Raw genomic sequence first — 21,905 nt, forward strand, 5'->3', positions numbered from 1 at the left:
CCGACATAAATGATACCTCAAAATGTGGTTTGTTGAAAATGGGTGTTAAAAATCCAACAAAATAGAACTTTTAGATCAGTTTAGATGCTATATTGAATTTAACACAGATGAAAAATCCGAGGTCACATCATTTTTTACAACTTTCAAAACTGTTTCTTTTTTCAGGAAAGACATTTCTTCAGTAGAACAGGTAATTGTTAAAGTACAATCCATTGAATGCACTGTACTTCTATTCCCCACGGATTTAAATTCTTCACAAATTAAACATGGTGCATCCTGACTAAGGTCTATTATAATAGAAAGTGGGCACTTTCGTTTCAGACCAGAAACCACCTTATCAACCACACAGCAGTATGCTAAAACCACTTAAAACTCCTAAGCAACTGCCTAGCAATGCCCTAGCAAACACATGCAGATTTTTTCAATGTAATTTTCCTGAGCACCATTAAATTGAATCACAATATCATTGTTTGCTTGTTTTTTGTTGGCCATTGTGATGGTGTCACGAATCCGGTCCATGAACTTTCCAATTCATTGACTCTCGCACTACACACTGTTGCTTAGCCTTAGCCTTAGCCCTAGCCCTAGCCCTAGCCTAGCTGTTTTCCCGGTTTCTGATCTTCGCCTGGTTTCCTGGATTTCTCCCTTAGTCTTGCCCCTTCTGACTCTGTCTGCCCATCGTCGACCCACGCTAGCCCTAGGACTGTTCTTGTGTCTTGCCCACCATATACCTGTCTGCCTCTGTTTGACCCTGCCTGCTTCATGACCACGTCTCTGTCTTCTCCACAATAAAGCCTTGCAGATGGATCCGCACGTCTCACGTCTCGTCAGCCCCGTAACAGATGGTCCCTGATAGTTACAGTATGTTTTTGTACTCTGTTTGCTTAGACAAGGGTAATGAACCACTGCGATGACATTTAGCCCTCCTAGGACAAGAAAAATCGATAGTTTATACAGCTTGCGAAACCACCATTATTTTAAAAGCTTTCTTATGAAGAGTTTGTGCAAGACTGACACATTCTAACCCCCAGGCCCCTAAAAGCTCCTACTTATGCAACCCTCCGGTGAAAAAGAACAGCAACAATGATTTGTGCTGTCTTTTTAATCACTTAAAGACACTGGTATTTCCTGGTTCTCAGTTGCTGTGTGGACACTGAACATCTAGAGCGTAGCGGCTCTAAAAACGCCTCCACTCCAGCTTGTTTGTTTAATTGCCATTTAAAGAAAAACAGAATATTTAGCATTTGACCCAGGGTCTCTGCATTCTTGCGGTGCATCCTTTGCCAATATAGCAGATCAGCAGCTTTATTACAATGTCCCCAGTGCTTTGTCCTTTCCATGAGATCTGTTGTGTTTTGTTCTTTTATATGTATTTGCATTTCTTTGGCCACTGGTACATTACATACACACAAACAGATGCAGATAAGCACTAAACTGCACACATCTGCCTCACAGGTCTATCTGCGTATTAAATGGAAGATTATCTTTTCCAAGAAAAGCAGCCAATAAGATGAGGAATGTTTCATTTGGCTGGCAAGTTTATCAGTGCAGGTCAGATGAGTATTATTTTCATCACTAAGAGACTGTTTCATGCTGACTCCCCAAATGTTGCTTTTGAACTTCAGACAGCACTGAGTGATATGCAATAAAAACTTCCCATGTACTGTAGTTTTGTAAGACAACATCCGTATTGATGCAGTAACATTAGTTTTGTTTGTCAAAACTTGGACTATTTCATGTAAATATGGCAACAACAAAAAAAGATGCAAATGTCAGTCTGGATATCTGACTGTGATTTGGCCTTAAGTATGCATATAAGAAATACACATAAAATGCCTTTGTTACAGTAGCAACACTCATAAATGCAGATGTTATGAATATAAACATAGTTAATAAACTGAATAAAATGAAATTGTAAAAACCAAGATAAATCAAATACAAATATTTAAAATAAAAATAGTTTAAATTATAAGTTAATAAATAGCCTATGGCATAAATATCTCCCACTTAAACCATTCGAAAACAGGCAAATCCTGTCTCCAAGTAACGCATAAACTTGACTTCATTTTTGTGTACGAGTTGAGTGTATTATTGAAATTTCTGTGAAATTTAGGGCTCACACACTTTTGAAGGAAGTAGATTTCTTTTGTTCAACACAGGAATTTAACCAACGGAACCTGATGCGAAATCTGTGTGGGGAAATCATTCCACCGAAAATTCCAATCTCATGGATTCCAATTGAAATTGGTTGGATTTTGCCCACGAAAATTCGCCGAAGAGTAGCCTAAATACAACCGCACATTCTGTATGATTCTAGGACCAACCCCACTCCTGTTTTTACCTCAACTCCTGGATTTCCTTGACAGAGCGACAAACCCAGCTCGGAACGTGAGAGAAAAACGAGAAAACTCAGGCGGGACACTCAAAAAAACTCGCTCCTCGCTGCGCAAAATCCCACCGCTCAATTTATTTTCACGACGGAAAACACAAACACTCCGACTTTCAAAAAGCAAGCGGAACGCCGTGAACAAGCACAAGGGAAGTTCAAACGGCGAAACGTCATAGCGTTCTTATATTAAAATATCACACGCGGAACGCCATTCGGACAAACAAATTGTGTATGATGCCTGTTTTTTGCTGTTATGATTTGAGGTATCATTTACGTCTATATTTATCTTAAAGCTGCAGTCCGTAAGTTTTGCCTCTTTGTCGCCATCTCTGTTTGAAAACCTGCAATTGCAGCTGTGTGCGGAATTATCTTCCTTGCGTGGGTTGTGAGTCGGATGAATCTAATGTTCTGAAGATTATGTGTGGCAGTCAGTCACCCCACCAGTGTGGATATTTACTGTACTTCGCAATCACAGATTCTAGCCTACGTCTTGGAATATATGACCCAAATAAGAATTGTCACCGTATATTGCCATCTGAACAAGTAAGTAACAAGTCTGCCATGTTTGTTCTGACCAACTGAGGAAAAAAGCATTACAATAAATCGTGCTACCAATGGTGATTTAATTTAATTTAACTTAGCTCATATTACATCAAACCGTGCAAATTATTATTGTTATTATACTTTATTCTCTAATTATTAATGTTAACAACATCAGCATTGCGTGATGAGTATAGTGTGTAATAGTGTGTAGATTTTTGAATTTCATATTAAGAAATTCTTTTACCCAAAAAGCAAATTATGCTCCCTTCGAACTGGTTGTCTTTAAAATACAAATCTTGTGTAATCCCAGGCTATCTGTAATCAGAAGCACATTTAAAACTGGAATATAATTTAATTTCATTCACATGTGTTTCATAAACACATAATCCTTTCTGGATTACAATCCGCCATCAAATTGATACATTTAATTATTCCAGCTGCTGTGAGAAAAGGCTACCATCGATCGGCCACCTGCAGGATCCTCACATGTGATAGCCTTCTAGCCGGGATAACTACTTTATGTTTACAGAAGTGACGTAATGACGCAGCAGCATGCTCGAATTTCCCACGAAAACCTACCCCTACCACTCAAATTAGTAAACATTATTATAAGTTAACCGTTATGAATCGGGCTAAAGTAAGGCGATAGTTTTGAACACTGTCTGGTTATGTACTTGCTCAAATATTGATTTCGGATCATTTTGAACCAAAAAAAGTTATGGACTGCAGCATTAATTATATTCCTGCCTTGCTTCAATAATACAAACTTCACCATAGTTCCTACTCATGCACACATCAGTCTAGCCTATAGCCTATAGATAAGCATGCATGCCTACAAATTTACAAGAGTGGTCTATTTTTAATTTCAGAATGACCTTGAATATCCACTGCCCCCTCTAAGAAATGTGTGAACATGTTGTGAAACGTGTGTGTGTGTGTGTTTTCCACCTCAACAAAATGAAAACATCAAATGTAAATCTTTCCGTTGGCATTGGCATTTCTTCAAATTTTGTAAGGATAGGATGCATAATGCATTTGTGACATAACATGTTATAAACTTCACGTTGTTCCACAGGAAGCAGAGGCTTGCAGAACCTATCAGCATATTTCGGAACACAGACTGACCCACAATATGGCTGTGTGATCTTCCTATACGGGGTACATCTTGAAGACAGTGATTATGAAGACATACTTGGCGTGAAGCTCGAGTTGCTAACCTCAGCACAAGCTCTGCCAACCACAGTACAACTGTGCTTCAGTTGTTCAGCCACTGTGACGCTATGACCTGAAGACCTGCCTGTCAGAAAAATTATTTTAAAGACTTTCTAAGTGGTTTTAAAATACTTTTTTTGACCCTGTTTATTCATTTTAACCAGAACATTTAGAAAACTTCACAGAGATTAATCAGTATTAGAGATGTTTGCTATTATTTTTGCATATATTTAAGGCTACCAACCGCAATGTTTGTGCTACACACATGAATATCTCAAATTATGCACTTTTTTAAGGAGAGACTGTTATTTTTCTAACCAATTGGACTTTTGACTTATTCACTTAGTGAAAGATAAACCAGGTGAAAATCCCATAGACTTGCATTGAAAGAGCCACATGACTTTTGAACTGGTAAGCAAACACCAGATACACCAGAACATAGGATTATGACTGTCAAAGGATCACTCACATTTTCTTACAAAAAGGTACAAATTAGTTTAAAAATGACTGGAAACTAATCAAAAGTAATGATTTGTGATTACTTGCGCCCCTACCCCAACCCGGCCGGAGATTTCATGCCTCGCTGACTCTCACTTTCTCCCTCTTTATCAGATACAACCCGACCAGAACAAACATTCGTACCTTCCTCTTGTTTAATTTACAGTAAATGTAGCCAAATAAAGGCCTCTCACATTTAATATCTCATGCTGTACCGATGGTCCAGTCCAAATTATGAACTCTGTGAAAAACCGTCTCCGATCCTTTTATACATTCACAACACACATTGGCTGACGTTTGTGTTCTTAGCTTGCATTCATTTTCTTATAGAAATAAGCAGTCGTAAAATGAGATCATGACCCCTGGATTTTGGTGAAACTTGGTCAGACTACAAAGTCCTCATGTTTTGGCTTTGTAGACACTTCTAAAGAGCAGTTCACACCAAGTGCTAACTTTAAACATGCCGTTTTAATAAAAATAACTCCCTAAAGGGAAATGATGATGGACAAAATATGGGAGGGAAAAATATATTTCAATGTTTTTCAGTGCATTCTTTTGCAAAAGTTTTGCATTCCAGTCAAAGTTCCTGAGAATGTTTCTTTCATTTTTCAAAACCTTTGCACTTTCCAGAGAAACTTTGCATTTGCTCACAATGTCTTTGTGTTTTCTTGGAGGAACTCAAATTTAACGCAAAAGCATTAAAATAATTTTCCTTCCATCTCATATTTTAGTCTGTAGTCATAAAGACTAGCGCAGTCCACATCACAACTATAATGATAATGAAAAATTGTTGGAATCACTTTCAGAATGTTTTTTTCCAGGTCATGAACTCAACAGCCAATCACAATCCACCTGACTTTAAAGAGCTAGAACATTTAAAGCGGCAAACGACAAAACTGCATATAACGTTCTTTTAACAGCCTAAACAAAATATCGTTCATTGGTGTGACAGCACCTTAAAGGTGCCATATCATGAAAATCTGACTTTTCCAGGTTTTAAGTGCTATAATCAGGTCCCTGGTGCATCTACCAACCAAGGAAACGTGAAAAAGATTAATCCAGTAACTTTGTTTTAGTAAGCCTTTTTCTGCAAGGTTCTGAGAAAACGAGCGCATCTGATTTCGCTCCCTTGGTGACGTGGCAAAGGGATCTCATTATAATATTACCGCCCCTTAATCTGTAAACTTCCACTCAAGGCACCTCATTTTGATTTCGCAAGCTACAACGGTGTACCAGCTCTAATGCCATGGCAAAGGTTTGAGCAAAACACGCTAACTGTTCTGCCTTTGGCTGCACAGACGAGCACAGAACACTATTTAGAGTCCCAGCCTCAGAGGAGACAAGAGAGCAGTGGATTTATTGATTTATTTACTGTATATTGCTGCTGCCACACAGATCTAAAATAAACATGCTATTTATTTCCCAGCTGTTTACCTTCACAGACATAACCGACTGTTTTTGTAACGTTAACTCGTGTGTTTTAACGTAAACTTGTGTGTGAATGTGAACTTAGTTTAGTACTCACATGCTGTGACAGCCGCTTTCTGTCCGTGTGCTTCGGACGTGTGCGCTCAGAAAACCTTATATCTGAAGTTTAAACTCATACGGTTTAAAAGGCATGATTTCAGCGTGATAAACATGATAATCAGAACCAAAACAGATGTTTTTAGCAGGTACAAGCTGTAATAGCGCAGCTCTATTCTGGAAAAGGGGGCGGGGAGCAGCAGCTCATTTGCATTTAAAGAGACAGGCACGAAAAACAGCGTGTTTTTGCTTCCACTCAAAATAGGCATTTTCAAAATGATATAATAAATGATCCCTGGAGTATTTTGAGCTGAAACTTCACAGACACATTCTGGGGACTGTAAAAAGGGGCATAATATGTCACCTTTAAGTTCTTGGTGTGAACGGGCCTTAACTGTGAGAAGACATCCAATATAATTTAAGGATTTTGTATCCTTTTTTGTATTTTGTATCCCACATACACATTTTCTTGGGAAGAACAACTTGCTGAAACCAGAAAACCGCCCACCATGTCTCGCAGGAGGAATGTTTTAGTTGTTTTTAAACCCCGATGTCCATTTTAGGAGATATTGCACAAGTATTCCTGGCATTAACCATTGGTTAAACTGTGGCGTTCTGCAGCGCATCTAAGAGGTTATTATTAGAAAGAGCCTCAAGTTGCTGATATTTCGGGACTAACAAAAGCAAGCCATCGGTCTTCTCATGCATATTAATGAGATTAATGAATGAGATGTGGGATGTCTTTGAGAATACAATCTTACTTTGAAGCCTCTACCATGCCCTTTAAGATGCTCATGCGTGTCAAGCTGTGATTCAACATAAAATCAATTTTAATATGCATCAGTTCAAAATGTTGGTCAAAACTGCTTTGGAGAGCTTGCATTTCAGCTGCACTAGAATCAGTGGATCCTCATGGAATTACTGAGCAGCAAGAAACCAGCGTTTTTCAGATGATCAGCGTTATATAATAGAAGTGTCATTTCACATTTCTGTATATCAGGGAAAGCATATTGTGAGCGTCTGGCTATGGTGTTACACAGGCTGTGCTCGAGCTCCCATTCCTGTCTGCTGAAGCAGTTACCATGGGAACACCTTTTTCCCTAGTATTGGGGGAGCATTGAAGTGTTGTTTTGAAGTATTTGAAATGCTGGTCTTGCACAGTTTAGCATTTAGTTCCTGTTAATCTTTGGGCGTTAAAACTTGTGTTTTACTAGCTATTTATTGCATTCAAGTCCTTTGTTCTGCTTGAATACTTTATAATTGAATAGCCTACTTGTTTTATTTTTTTATGAACTCATTCATTTAATTTGTTAGTTATATGTAGCCTATAATTGATTCAGATTTATAGATGTATTTCTTTATTATTTAGTTTAAAGTTTAGAGGCCATCAAAAAGGCTGTTTTAACTTGATGATGAGATTATACATCACGTTTTTACAGTAATGTATATCATGTTTTATTTGTGTTTCCTGTAACAACAGTCATAGATCTGTACTTCTCTTTATTAATATTCATTTTAAATTGTAAACTTTTTAAAGGAATGTATTTAGGCTTATATGTTATAATGACCTAGAGTCTAGACCAAACATTTGATATAAATTCAGTTTGAGAGAACAAATCTTTCTACAAAGTTTCCTCAAATCTGTGCGTAACTGTAGAGTGACATCTGGTGGAACTGTGCTGTTAAAAAAAACTCCAGCTGACTATTTAAGAAATTGTCAGCTGACTTTTATAATATAGTATATCAGATCAATAAATTCACACAAAACAGTATTAGCTGAAAAATATTTTATATTTATAAAAACATAGAGAACTTCCGCCTTTTGTGTTGACAAAAGATATTTCCCAGTATTAAAACATTTAACATGAACAATTAACATACATCTGTGGAACCTTAGCCTATATAACAATTCTTAAAATATTAAAATGTTAATTTATTTAATCTATTCCTGACATTGATGCAAAAATACACAGGAAATTATGAATGGATATTTCTGAAATTGTTAAAAATAAATGGATATTTTTAAAAGGTTATTCAAATAAATAACAATATTACATTACATTACAACTGTGCATCTATATGCAATGAAAAATGATACTGTTAAAAGGATATTTTTAATAATCATAACTAAAAAAATGGTTTAAGTGGTATAATATAGTATATCAGATCAATAAATTCACACAAAACAGTATTAGCTGAAAAATATTTTACATTACAACTGTGCATCTATATGCAATGAAAAATGATACTGTTAAAAGGATATTTTTAATAATCATAACTAAAAAAATGGTTTAAGTGGGACTTAACGACTAATAAAATAATAGTTTATAAATTCAGTAACTATCTAATTACTCTTTTATAAAAAAAATATTGCTAACATTTATAAATAAAAAGATTTTTATAAAAAAAAATATTCAGCTTTACTTATTTAGAAGAAAATTATAATTCATAAATGTCTACAGCCATAAAATTATTCTTATAAAATATGAAAAATGTTCATTTATTTGACTTTCTATTTTAAATTATTATAATTAATTTATATATGGCATTAATACAAAAATACAACAATATAATATAATATTATAACTAATAATAATTCTATTTTTTTCTGAAATGGTTAACATTTTTGGATAGATTGAAATTTATTCAAACAAACAAATGAAGACATTAAATTAATCAATTTGCAAGTGTGTGTGAAAATGTCATGAAGGAATAATTCATTATATTATTAGACTATAAGAAAGATATTTCGGTCATAAATTTAACCTAGCATAAATGAACGAAAAAAAAATGAATGAATGGATGAATGAGTGCATGAATGAATGATTCACTTCTAAATAAAATAAAATGTATGAATAATTCTACCACGGATGAATGAATGAGGTTTCTGTTGGTTTTGTTTAATCCTACACTGACGCACGCGACGTAACGACTCTTCGCTGTCTCGCGTCCAGACGCTCGTGAAGCCGCAGTGCCGCTCAACGGCTAACGTTACCGGAGACGCTTGGCGGAAAAATGCTCCCGCTATCCATCAAAGACGATGAGTACAAACCTGCCAAATTCAACCTGTTCGTCAAGATATCGGGCTGGTTCAGGTAAAGACAGCAACATGCTAAATATTTCATTGAGTTTCACTCAAAGCTGTCGGCTGTGTGGCTAAGGCAGTTAGCATGCTAGTTAGCTCGCGAGACTTTATTAGAAATTAAAGAGTCTTTTAAATATCATTTGAACTTTTCTTTTCTTTTTTTAAACGCAACTATTATATGCTAACAAGCAGACCGCTTCAGCTAATTTTTCAGCCGGACAGATTTTAGCAGGACGACGTAAAAGTTAGACACAACCGATATTATCTTTCATTTTACTTCATAAAATGTGTTCAAACATATTCCGCAACAAAATGCTGCTATCAAGAGATTATTTGGTCCGCATGTCATTTTTTCTAAACCATTTTATTTCAATAAACTACAGTAGTGTATTTGCTTAGCTGTGGGTTCCTAGTACAGCCAGTCTGTCTGGTCAGGCCACTTTATAAGTCAATCGGTCTGAAACCACTTAATTCTTTTGTCTTTGTGTCCTTCCCCAGATCAATTCTTGCTGATAAAACCTCTCGCAATCTGTTTTTCTTCCTGTGTTTGAACCTGTCCTTCGCGTTCGTGGAGCTGCTGTATGGCATATGGAGTAACAGGTAACAGTAGGGGGCCAAACACAAGAATATGCCACGTAGGTCTAAATGTGGGATGAGCTAGTGTGCTTTTGTTTTGGGGCCCCAGCTTCTGTTTGCAATGTTTTGATTGGGGCTTCTCCCATGAGCTGTTATCGTAGTCGTCCTTGAAGTGAGATTTACGGCTGATCAAAGTTCAGCAAATACAGGAGGATGTGTCTCGAAACCTATTGAGGTGCCTATCTAGACAATATGTTTCAGGTGTGTTTGAACGTTCAAATACACGTCTGATGCCTGAAAATGCATTTTAGATAGCAGATCTTGCTTGGTTTTGAGAAACAGCCGGAATATTTTCTATATAACTCTTGTGGGGAAAATCCCGTGGATAAAAGGAAGTGACGTTAACCATTTGGATGCCATTGTATATGAACAACTATATGTCTTTCTATTCGTACATCGTGCATGCACTTTAACTGAGAGTGTAACACTGTTGGTTTAGGCTCAATAAAAAGATTTATATCTGATTTTTTTATTATCAGGTCGCACACACTTACAGTAGTTTGCAGTGACCGAGTGAGCAGAAGTTATGTCTTTTTAGTTGATGTGATTTTAGGTGACATTGTAGTTAGAGGTACAACCGAATCGAGCATTTCAGCATTATGCAAATGACGCAATCCCACAATTTTCTTTTGTTGTTGTTTATTATAATAATTTATTTAATGTGCAATCTGTCATTTGATAATATTATGCTAAAAATGGACACAATCTCATGAATTGGAGTGCAGTCAGTGAAGGTTTTATTATTATTATCATTATTATTATTAAAAATCAATAATAATACTAGTAGTAATATAATATATAATAGTATACATTTTTATTTATTTGTGTTGGTGTTTATAATACTTTATTTAAAACAATGATAATGTTATGCAGTTGATGATACTATGCAAATTGCACAATCCCTAAATGTGTTGGTGTTATTGTTTATTATAATAATTTATTTAATGTGCTAGCTTTCATTTAATAATATTATGCAAAAAAGACACAATCCCATGAATAGGAGTGCAGACAGTGAAGCTTTTATTATTGTTATAATCAATAATAGTATCAGTAATAATATAAGTGTACATTTTTATTTATTTATTACATTTGTTGTTGTTTATAATACATTATTTAAACAATGGTAATATTATGCAGTTGATTATTAATTGAATATTATGCAAGTTGTACAATCCAACAATGATGGTTATTAATTTACTTTACTAATTATAATAATTATTAATTAAATTAAAATGCTTTATATACAATTTATCTGTTTAGATCACTATTAAATATAAACGTATTAGTAAGAGTGTAATTGAGTTATTACATGCTTGTTTTTTATTTATTATTAAATGTTTCAAATGTATTTATTTATATATTCATTTATTTATTTCATTTTGCATAGTTTGACCCATTCGAAACTAACTTGACAACCAAATCTCTGTCAGCATGAATGAACCTTTTGGACTGTTTTGTTTTGGTCTCTAAGTGAAAAACTGAACGTCTAACAAAAGACTCTACACAATGTGACTCTGACCTCAATATGGGGGAGGATGCGTTTCTCAGGTTTCCTGATAATTCAACACTTCCCTTTTTGTGTTGGTTTGATTCTCAGTTTAGGGTTGATATCCGATTCCTTTCACATGTTCTTTGACTGCACCGCTCTCCTGGCAGGCCTTGCAGCATCAGTCATTTCACGGTGGAGGTCCAATGACTCCTTCTCATACGGGTGAGAGAACATTACAGTCGAACTTACTTTAAAAAGAGCTTTTGTGGGTTGAGTACCAATGACACAAGTTTCCTAAAAATGATGCATTCACTTCTGCCTGAGTAGTGTTGACAGGAAACTGCATGTCTTTGCTTTCATCACTGGGTTGTTATGCAAGTCCATTTTTATTATTTTGTAGGTATGTCAGAGCAGAAGTGCTCGCAGGATTCGTGAATGGCCTTTTCCTCATCTTTACCGCCTTCTTTATCTTCTCAGAAGGAGTAGAGGTGTGTACTAGAAGAAGATTACAGTTGATTTACTTGTTCACTAATATGTTTTTGTTGAATGATGGCATCTCGTCTTGTCACCAGAGAGCGCTGGAACCCCCTGATGTGCACCATGAGCGTTTGCTCCCGGTGTCTATAGCAGGGCTGCTGGTGAATCTTGTAGGAATATTCGTTTTTCAACACGGAGGACATGGACATTCACATGGCGGTGAAGGTAATTATCTCACATAGAATAAGCGTACCATCACGTTTTTAATTAAAAACATTCCCCCTCAAGTTTCAATAATATTCTGGTTTATGGGATTTTTTAAATGCTGTTTTCATACCCAGCAGGTAAAAAATCTGCCAAAAAACAACAACTTTTCACTATCATAAAAATTACAGTGTATATATGTGTATTTTTAATGTTTCTCAGAGAAGTCTTCTATGTTTCAGAGATATTAAAAAATCCTAGTTATTCTGAACTTTTGATCAGTAGTGTATATATAATGAAGATAAATAGAAATATAGATAGATACTTAAAAAAAAAAAACCTTCAATGTAAAGATATATAAATCTAAAAATATAAATGTATATTTAAAAAAAAAAGTGTATTTATATATAAATAATTTTTTTTTATGTATAAAACAAACTATGTACATCAATAAGCTATTGTGTTTTATATAAATGTTTATATTAATCATTTTTTATGTTTCTAACATAACATTTTATGTTTGTTATAAATGCTATACGTATAAATATATATTCTTAGAATACAAGTGTATATATAAATGTATTTTTATTAGCATTTAAAATAGTGCTGTCAAATCGATTAATCGCAATTAATCGCATCCAAAAATAAAAGTTTGTATTTACATAATACTTGTATGTGAACTGTATCTATTTATATGTGTATAGTCATTAACATTTATATAAAATAGTGTTTAATTATTATTATTATTATAATAAGGTGCATAGTTTCTTTATAGATATGTCCTCTTATTTTTAAGGTCATGGCCACAGTCATTCTCTATTTAATGGCAGTGTGGGACATGGACACAGTCATGGAGGCCACAGTCACGAGTCCAAACACGGACACGATGATCACGGGCATTCACACGGAGGACACGGGCATTCACATGATGATCCTCACTGCCATGGTAAAACCTCAAGCTACCTTATTGTTTTGAGTACCTTAACAGTTTCTGTTATGACTCCGTACCATTATAATGCATCAGATGTGTTATTTGGTCCTCATGATGTGTGAAAATTGCAGAATCTGTTTTGATCGTAATGGTGTCTGGTATAGCGTGATTCATTTCTAATCTGTCCGTGTCCTCAGATGACCATTTGCACACACCGGGAAAAGGCTCCAGCAAGCAGATATTACAAGGTATGTCTGTTTTCTATGTTTGTACTCCTCCAGATGGCGCTAGAAGTCTCTTTGTCGCAATATTTGCCTCGCTTTTGAACAGGCACCAGATATGAAAATATTTACAATAACATCTATCAGGTCTAGACAGCTTTTTCCTCTTTTGTAGGTGGACAATATTATGAATTCTTAATAGATGAGGTCCTATAATCAATTTTCTTCATTTAACCACTTGGGAGGGGGGCACTTAACACTGGCACTGGAGCAAACGTGGTACACTGTCGCTTTAAATCCCTTTGTCCAAGCTTGTGTGGGAAAGAGCAGAGAAAGTAGTTTGTCCCCTTCACTCTGGCACACACAGAGAGAGAATGGATCTTTTGGGAGGCCTGCTCAAGGGAGAAAGAACGGGGCACTGAGGGAGGACCATGTAGAGAGGGGGAGGAGAGGAGAGGTGACAGTGCAAAAGGTTACGCTGCCTCCATCCCAGCCGAGGGACCTCTTCTGCACTCACCGTGATGAATTGCAAGTGGATTTTACCAGCCTCCTGTCTATTTTGGCTATGTTTATTAAGCTTACTTTTTACAAAGAATACTTGGTAGATGTACTCTGTTTGACAAAACGGCACTATGCAATATAATGCACTGCACAGACTGCTGTATTCCAGAATGCAATGCAGTTGACTTTCCTTTTGCGGTGTGATAAATTATCCATAATTTGTCTAAAAATGTGTTTATATAATGGTTACATTATATAAACACATTAAAGACATTAAAAACATTTTTATTTAATTACTATTGCCATTCATTAAAATAGTGATAATTTATTATAATTTTACAAAAAATATACTGGAATATTATTATAATAAGACAACATTTTATTTATTTGTTATTTTTGCTCATTATTATTATTTTAGTAATATTTTGGAAAAAAGTTATTATCATAGCTATTATTTAATTACTATAATTGGAATACTAATAAAATTAGTGATTCATATTATTTTATAAAAACATAATATTTTACAAACAATATAATGGGATATTTTATTATTGTTGTTATTAGTGCTGTCAAATGATTAATCACATCCTAAATAAAAGTTTTTGTTTGCATAATATATGTGTGTGTACTGTGTATATTTATGATTTATATATAAATACACACACACAGTATATATTTTGAAAATATTTACATGTATTTACATTTATATATTTATTTTCTTATATATTTAATATATAAACATAACATATTTTTCTTAAATGTATACATGCATGTGTTTGTATTTATATATACATAATATATGTGTGTGTGCTGTGTATATTTATTATGTAAACAAAAACGTTTATTTTGGATGTGATTAATCGTGATTAATCGCTTGACAGCACTAGTTATTATTAAATGAATAATACGTTTATTCATATATTGTTTTTTTGCAAACGATAAATATTTTCATTAATCATAATCATTGTCATTATTATTATTTATTACTATTTTATAAAAACAGATTATTAGATTATTTGTGGAAATGTGATACAAAAAATTGATTAATAATTAAATTATTATTAGTAGTAATATTAATGAAAGGCAGATATTTTTAATAAAACATTTTCATATTTACAATTTTAATATTTTCTAATCATTATTATTATTATTTTACAAAAACAGATACAAAATAGATGAATATTATAATTATTAGTAGTAGTAATGAAAGGAATTAATTATATGAATTTTTATATCTATAATTTTAATAATTTAGAATAATTTATTATCATAATTGTTAATTTTAATATCATTATCAGGGTTCCCACACTTCTTGAAAGTACTTGAAATACTTGAATTTCAGACATATGGATTCAAGGCCTGGAAAGTATTTTAAAACAAACATAGGTCCTTGAAAGTGCTTGAATTGTTTATGCAGGGATTAAAGTTTTCCATCGCTACGACGGATTTCCGTCAATTGGAAAAAAAATTAGGGGAAAAGAAACATGTAGCGCATTGTTGTTGTTCTGCCGGCACACCAAAATTCATTCCCAGCCACGGCTGCAGCTTCTCAGTGACAACATAGTGACCCCGCTCGCATCATTCACAGTCGGGTTATTAGCAGAGAACACAGAGCAGGACTTGAATTTCGGCCCGAGATTGCGGCTATTAATTACAATTGTACTCATTCCTGCAGGTTCCGCGCTTATAACGCGATGACAGATGACGGAACGTATCATTTGCACGTGCTTTTGAGTCTTGAGAACTCCCTCGCGCGTGCTCATTTTCTGTGTGCCCACAGATCGCGATAAGGAGAGTGACAGCCTTTAATAGTTATTAAGGGAGTTTGCAAATGTGATATTGATTCAATACAGCGGTTCAGTAAACAAGTACTGCCTGATTTTGCTCTATTTCTTTAACGAAAATAGTTCCAAATATAGTAACAGCTCAGCCACTTCGCATCTCTAAAAGCAAACACAGCTGAGTTTCATTCATTCAATGAAAGTGCGTTTTTGAACGAATCTAGTAAGTCAGTGATTCATGATTACCCATTCATAAAGACAGTCACTTGCTTCATTCCTGAATGAATCAGCCATTCGACGAATCAATTGAATGAATGATTTTGTGATAAAATCAGTGACTTGTCGGCACCTGCTGGTGGATTTAGTTTATCATTTCAGTTATTTAAATCATTTAATATATCTGAATTCAACATTTTATGTTTAAAACATTAATCTCCACATAAATATATGAATTTAATTGCACTCATGCCACCTCTGAGCCTCATTATACGTCTGAAAATGTACATGTGCCACCTCTGAACAAAATTATTTTTTTATTAATACTAATTTCATATGATTGGTAACCTATTTGTCTTATTCTACTACTTATTATATTGTTTTAAATATAAATTTTAAAAAGCTTATAAACATACATTTTTGAATTTGACAGATGAAAAAGATGCCATTACAAAGGTAAAAAGAAAATACCCCTGTAAGTCACTTTGAGTCAAATGTCACCTCGTATTAGGAAGGCTAATTTTTGATCAGAATTTTTTATTATTGATCAGAAGGTGCTCCTAAATTAAAAAAAAAAATGCTTTAAACTGTGTGTGTGTGTGTGTGACAGGTATGGCTGTGGAATGGGGTTTGGCTGAGGAAAAATTTTCAGTCAAAAGATTTTTTTTTTTTTTTTTGTTTTAACCTTTTTATGGCGCCATTTCAAAAATTGTCCTATATGTTCTGTCAAAGACAGAACGAAACGGCACTAATGATTGGGGGTGGAGATGGGGTAGCCGAAAAAAACTTAGCGTGTGTGTTGATGCGCAGCCTAGAGCCTTGGGGACAGTTTTCTTTAGCCAGAAAGGCTAAAGCTCCCGCAAACATTCTAATATTGTACATTATTTTCGCACATCAGGGAGCCGCTATCAATATGCGGGGTATTAAAATCGCATTTGAATGAGCACTCGCTGTTCACTTTCACTTGTAAAGGGAGCACATCTTACAGTGCGTGCATAATTATTAGGCACGTTGATATTCTGATCATAGTTTTTTCCAAGCACCTTTTACCAATGCCAAACCACATCAATCTGTGTCACATCAAAACTACTATTATTTTTGTATTTTTATTCATTAAGAAGTGATATATAATTGTACATATGAAGGCTGGAAATAAAAAACTCCTTATTAAGGTGTGCAGAATTATTAGGCAGGTTTTCTTTTACGGATGAAATGAGCCAAAAAAGAGATTTAACTCGGACTGAGAAGTCAAAAATGATTAAATCCCCATGATAAATATAAAAAACGAATGCAATACAGAAATTTCAAAGTTAAGGCGTGACCATTGGTCAGCAAAATGCTCATTGGGTCAGCGGGGTCAGAAAAAAACAGGTGGAGAAGAAAAGAGCATGTTAACTGCAAAAGAATGAATAATTAATGTAAAGAATTAAGTGTGAAACCATCAGGAACCTTTTAGTCTCCAGTGCCACTATTTTCCAGAACTGCAACCTTGAGTCTCCAGAATTACAAGGTGTCAGGTTCTCAGAGACTTTGCTTGGGTAAAAAATCCTAAAAAAAAAAAGACCCCTACTTAATAAGAATAACATTCTGAAGTGTTGTGAAATACATGATATATGACATATATTTTTATAGGCTTTATGGACAGATAAGTTGAGAGTGACTCTTGAAGGACCAGCACCACATCCTCTTGTACCACTGCTAGAAGAATTGATCTTCCGGAATCTGGCAGTAAGTTTTAGGAGCTCATTTTTGTCAGTCTTTGCAAGACAGACTTTTCAGTATAGGAGGTGGACTAAAAATGCACTCCCAAAACTTACTGCAACATGGAGATAAGGAGAAAATGTAAAACTGGAAAAACAGCTTAGTGAAAATGTTTTACAGTTTAAAAGCAAATAGAAAGTCCTATTTTTTATTTCTTTATATATTTTTTGCAGATTTGCACATGTACAAGGTTTAAAATGCTCATGAAATATTTTTAAAAAATACTGACGTTTTGAGCAGCTGCATGTTTGAGCTGCATTCCTAGGTCAAAGATGAAAAAATGGGATTTACAATAAAAAGTAATTTACAAAATTATTTAGATTTGAGTTTATTTAATAATGAGTAACATATTTTTTGAGTGAATGAGCACATTTGTAATGTTAACAGGTTTTACCATGTTATTACAACATTTAACCACTTTTTATTAATTTAAAAATTGAGAAATTCTTTCAAATTTAAATCTTGTACAAGAACTACAGCAAAAATCAGTTTGATGCATATTTTAGAAATTGAATTTTATTTATCACCAGTACTGACTTCAATGGATTTCATTAAATTCCTTTGAATACAACTGCTCAAAACCTACACATTCAAAACTTATTATTATTACTCTGAAATGTTTAATGTAAATGTTAAGTACTGTAAGGTCTTTCATGACACTACATATTCTGGGGTGTGAATTTGATAGGTGCTTGATATAAAATAAATGGTGCTTTAAAAGGTTCTTGAATCTGGTGTTCATGAAAGAGTGGGAACCCTGCATTATATATATATATCATATTCTATACTATTATATTAATATAATTTCATAATTATGTATTATTATTATTATTATTATTTTACAAAAGTGGTTTATTAGTAATTATTTGTGGAAAGGTGATGCAAAATTAGATTACTAATATAAGTATTATTAGTAGTAGTATTAATGAAGGGAAAATATTTTTTATAAAATATAAATATTTTCATAGTTATCATTTTAATATTTTATATTGTAATTTATTATTATTATTAGAATTATTATTATGCAAAAATATATATTTTAATTTAATTATTTTGCTGATAGACTTTACATTGTTGTTTTGTCTTGATTGTAGGCAGTTTGTACAGCATAGTAAGCTACCAGTACTCTTAGTAGTAAGCTAGTGTCACTATTAGAATTTTATTCTAAACACAGCCACTGTTTCTAAGGACACAAAGAGCTCCAGCATTCTTGTTATTTTTCTAGTATTTGTTTTGACCACATTTGGACTGGGTCTTCACTTATTAGGGAGTTTGCTCTGTTACTGCGGTCGTGCTTTCTGTAAAACTGAAAGTAACCGCAAGTATGTCATCTCATTCTGAGGGAAGGAAAGGACTTAGTGGACCGTCTCATAGCGTGCCGTCACACCACCGTCCACAGCTATTCTCCTGACTCACTCATGTTGGTTTTAACATAGTAGCGTATGATATATTCTGGACATTCAGTCATGCAGGTTGACCATTCATTCGAGAATGCACTCGTATGACCTGTTTGTGGAATGACCTCATCAGTTTGAGGGTTACCGCTAGAGACGGTATCCAAGACAGCGGGTTCATCCGTCCGCAGTAGTCGTGTTTAAACATGAGTGCTAGCAAATGTTGTATCCTCATCCCAGACACAATATTAACTCAATATTAGAGGTTTTTATGTGAAACCAGGACCTTTAAGCCTTAGTGCCTAATTTTCTGTAAACTACCTACAGAAGCTGTTTAAAAACTGTACTTCACAAGTGACCAATTTGGAAAAACTCTAGTCATTAACTTATGCAAATTGTTTTTTTTTTCTTTCTTTTTTTTTTAACACAAATGATTCTAGTAGATTTGATGTTAAGTTGCTAAGCTAAAAGCCCACACAAATATTTGGTCAAATTCAATTGAAATATAAAAAATAAATAATATAACATTCTATAAATATGACTGTTTTTGTGTATATTAATATTGAGATATATATGCTCAATATAGATATACATAAAATTAATATTAAAACAAACCTAAATATTTATAACAATTTATAGTTATTTTAACGTTCATAATGTATTAGTTTTAATATTACGTATATAAATATTGAGATATAATAAAACATTTTAAATATTATTGAATATATTTTTATATTTATATGCACTACTGCTCAAAAATTTCATGTCAGTAGATTTGTTTTTAAAAAGAAATTAATATTTGTATTTAGCAACGATGCATTAAATTGATCAGAAGTGACAAATGTTTTGTAACATTATAAAAGATATAACAATATACATAAATTGAAAGAAATGCTGTTGTGAAATGAGTTTTCACCAAAAAAATATTTATTAATATTAATAAGAACTTTTTCTTGAGGACCAAATCAGCATATTAAAATGGATCATGTGACACTGACGACTGGTGTAATGATGCTGAAAATTCAGCTTTGCATCTCAGGAATAAATTACAGTTTAAAATATATTTAAATAGAAATATATTACTGTATTTTATACGTATTTAAAAAAAACGTAAAAATCCAACCCCAAACATTTTTGAACAGTAGTGTGTATTTTTAGATTTTTTTTAGAACAATAAATCTAACCCCTCATTTTCTTCATTTCAGGAGTTTTTCTCCACATTGTTGCGGACACGTTGGGCAGTGTTGGTGTCATTATATCAGCCATCATAATGCAAAAATACGACCTGATGATCGCCGACCCAATCTGCTCCATGCTCATCGCGCTTCTCATAGGAGTGAGGTGAGTACGCTATTATAAGCCCTGACCTCTCTCGACTCGACTCAAGACAGTCCTCCACCCTCAAACCCCACCCAGAAACCCTCAACAGCACCTGACACAGATCATACAAAAGCCACTTCACAGTGCCCTTCAACAAGAGCCATGTGAAGCCGTTGGCACTCCAGCCGGGTGAATTACAGGATACATGCTCTGAGGGTGGAGGCCAGAGCACTTTCTCAACATGTGGCGAAGCCAGAAAACCCAGGATTTGACTCTCTCATGTGGCATTTTTCAAACAACTTCAGTCAAGAAGGAAAAATGCATAGTATTTCATCACTTTTTAAACCTACCAAACCTACCCATAGTCTTGAAAATGCCATCAGATGCTTTTATGGTGATGAATATGCTTTATTTTGTGTGTGATGTTGGTAAATATATGTAAAGGCTGTGTAAATTTGAGCAGGACTGCACCATGTTTAAATTGCAGATGACTTGTGGTTACTGTGCTCCAGTGAAGAGGCACCGTTCGTGGCCCCTTTTTGCAAAATGCACGAGTTTGAGCAAAGCCTTTCCCGCATATTCATCTCGTCCCTTCAACCCCCCCTCCCTCTTGTCCGTGTTTGAGGCTTTTCTTCTCCCTCTCTGGAATGTGGTGGCGATCTGTGAATGTTACTTCAACAAAGGCATCTTTTAAGATGGATTTTTCCCTTCTCTTTGTTTCTCAAAAAGGGGGGGTTTATGTCATCGAGACCCCGTTTTGGACATTTTTTCCCCTCTTCTTCAGTTTTCCATGCAGTGGCCGAATGGTAAATCCTGAGAATCGAGAGTAGGGCTAAGATTGTGGACATTTTCCCACATTGGAACCTGCATGACAGCGTCTCAATCTCACTCAGGTGCAGTCTGGAGGCCGATCTTTTATGGCACATGTACAAAGGTATCACACTAGTATGGAAAGCCATTAAATTCCAAAGCAGATCATTAAAAACAGTTGCAAACCAGAAATGAGCTTGTTAAAGATCTCGTGAAGCTTAAGACTTCTCGTTCCTGTGGTCCATCTGTAGATGTTTTGTCTTTTGACATTGACTGATTTTGTTATGTATTGGTTTTCTGAGACTTTAAATTAGGCAAAATTTCTGACTGTTTTCACAATTGAATGCTAGCATATTGTGCAGTGTACACTACTGTTCACTGTTTTTAAAATGTTATAAAAAGACGTCTTTTATGCTCACCAAGCCTGCGTTTAAACTTTATATGATCAAAAATACAGTTATTAACAAAATATTATTTCAAAATAACTGTTTTCTATTTTATTTTGTTTTAAAATGTAATTTATTCCTGTGATGCAAAGTTGCATTTTTTTTTATATATATATAATCAGAGATGCACATAATTATTTCAGTCTGGTTCTCAATAGGAGATTTAGTTTGCTGCTCACACTAGACATAGTGTGACCCATTAAATATAACTATAAAAAAAATAATTTTTAATTAATTATTGCATTTATTTAGTTTTTTAAAAGTAAAATAATAAACCAAATAATAAATACATTTTTATAATATTACATTTTTAAATAAATAATGAATATTAAATAAAAATTAAATTATTTTATAGTACACTTAAAAATTACAATGCTAATATTTAAATTTTCTTTAGATTTCTTTTTGGCTTTTTAGCCTTTATTATGATAGGACTGTGTAGAGCTGACAGGAAGCGAAGTGGGGGG

At 34.1% G+C, this 21,905-nt stretch overlaps 1 protein-coding gene and 1 long non-coding RNA gene across 2 annotated transcripts in view; one reads left to right on the top strand and one right to left on the bottom strand.

Moving 5' to 3' along the window:
- Window positions 1-4,070: 4,070 nt before the first annotated feature.
- LOC107592714 (uncharacterized) lies at window positions 4,071-11,815 on the bottom strand. Its single transcript, XR_001610018.1, has 3 exons — window positions 11,740-11,815; window positions 6,092-6,094; window positions 4,071-4,081 (listed from the first exon to the last, which is right to left on the bottom strand). It is a non-coding gene; the product is annotated as an uncharacterized lncRNA (long non-coding RNA).
- The window catches only part of LOC107592711 (zinc transporter 7), a 22,273-nt gene continuing 9,436 nt past the window's right edge, over window positions 9,069-21,905 (top strand). Inside the window, exons 1-8 of the mRNA XM_016282259.1 lie at window positions 9,069-9,261; window positions 9,750-9,851; window positions 11,485-11,598; window positions 11,777-11,864; window positions 11,949-12,078; window positions 12,854-13,003; window positions 13,186-13,236; window positions 20,068-20,203. Of these exons, the coding sequence (XP_016137745.1) occupies window positions 9,182-9,261; window positions 9,750-9,851; window positions 11,485-11,598; window positions 11,777-11,864; window positions 11,949-12,078; window positions 12,854-13,003; window positions 13,186-13,236; window positions 20,068-20,203 (851 nt within the window). The 5' untranslated portion in view covers window positions 9,069-9,181. The remainder of the gene's footprint in view (window positions 9,262-9,749; window positions 9,852-11,484; window positions 11,599-11,776; window positions 11,865-11,948; window positions 12,079-12,853; window positions 13,004-13,185; window positions 13,237-20,067; window positions 20,204-21,905) is intronic.

This window comes from Sinocyclocheilus grahami, unplaced genomic scaffold (assembly GCF_001515645.1).
Source record: "Sinocyclocheilus grahami isolate Dianchi unplaced genomic scaffold, SAMN03320097.WGS_v1.1 scaffold157.1, whole genome shotgun sequence".
In the NCBI taxonomy this organism is placed as follows: Eukaryota; Metazoa; Chordata; class Actinopteri; order Cypriniformes; family Cyprinidae; genus Sinocyclocheilus; species Sinocyclocheilus grahami.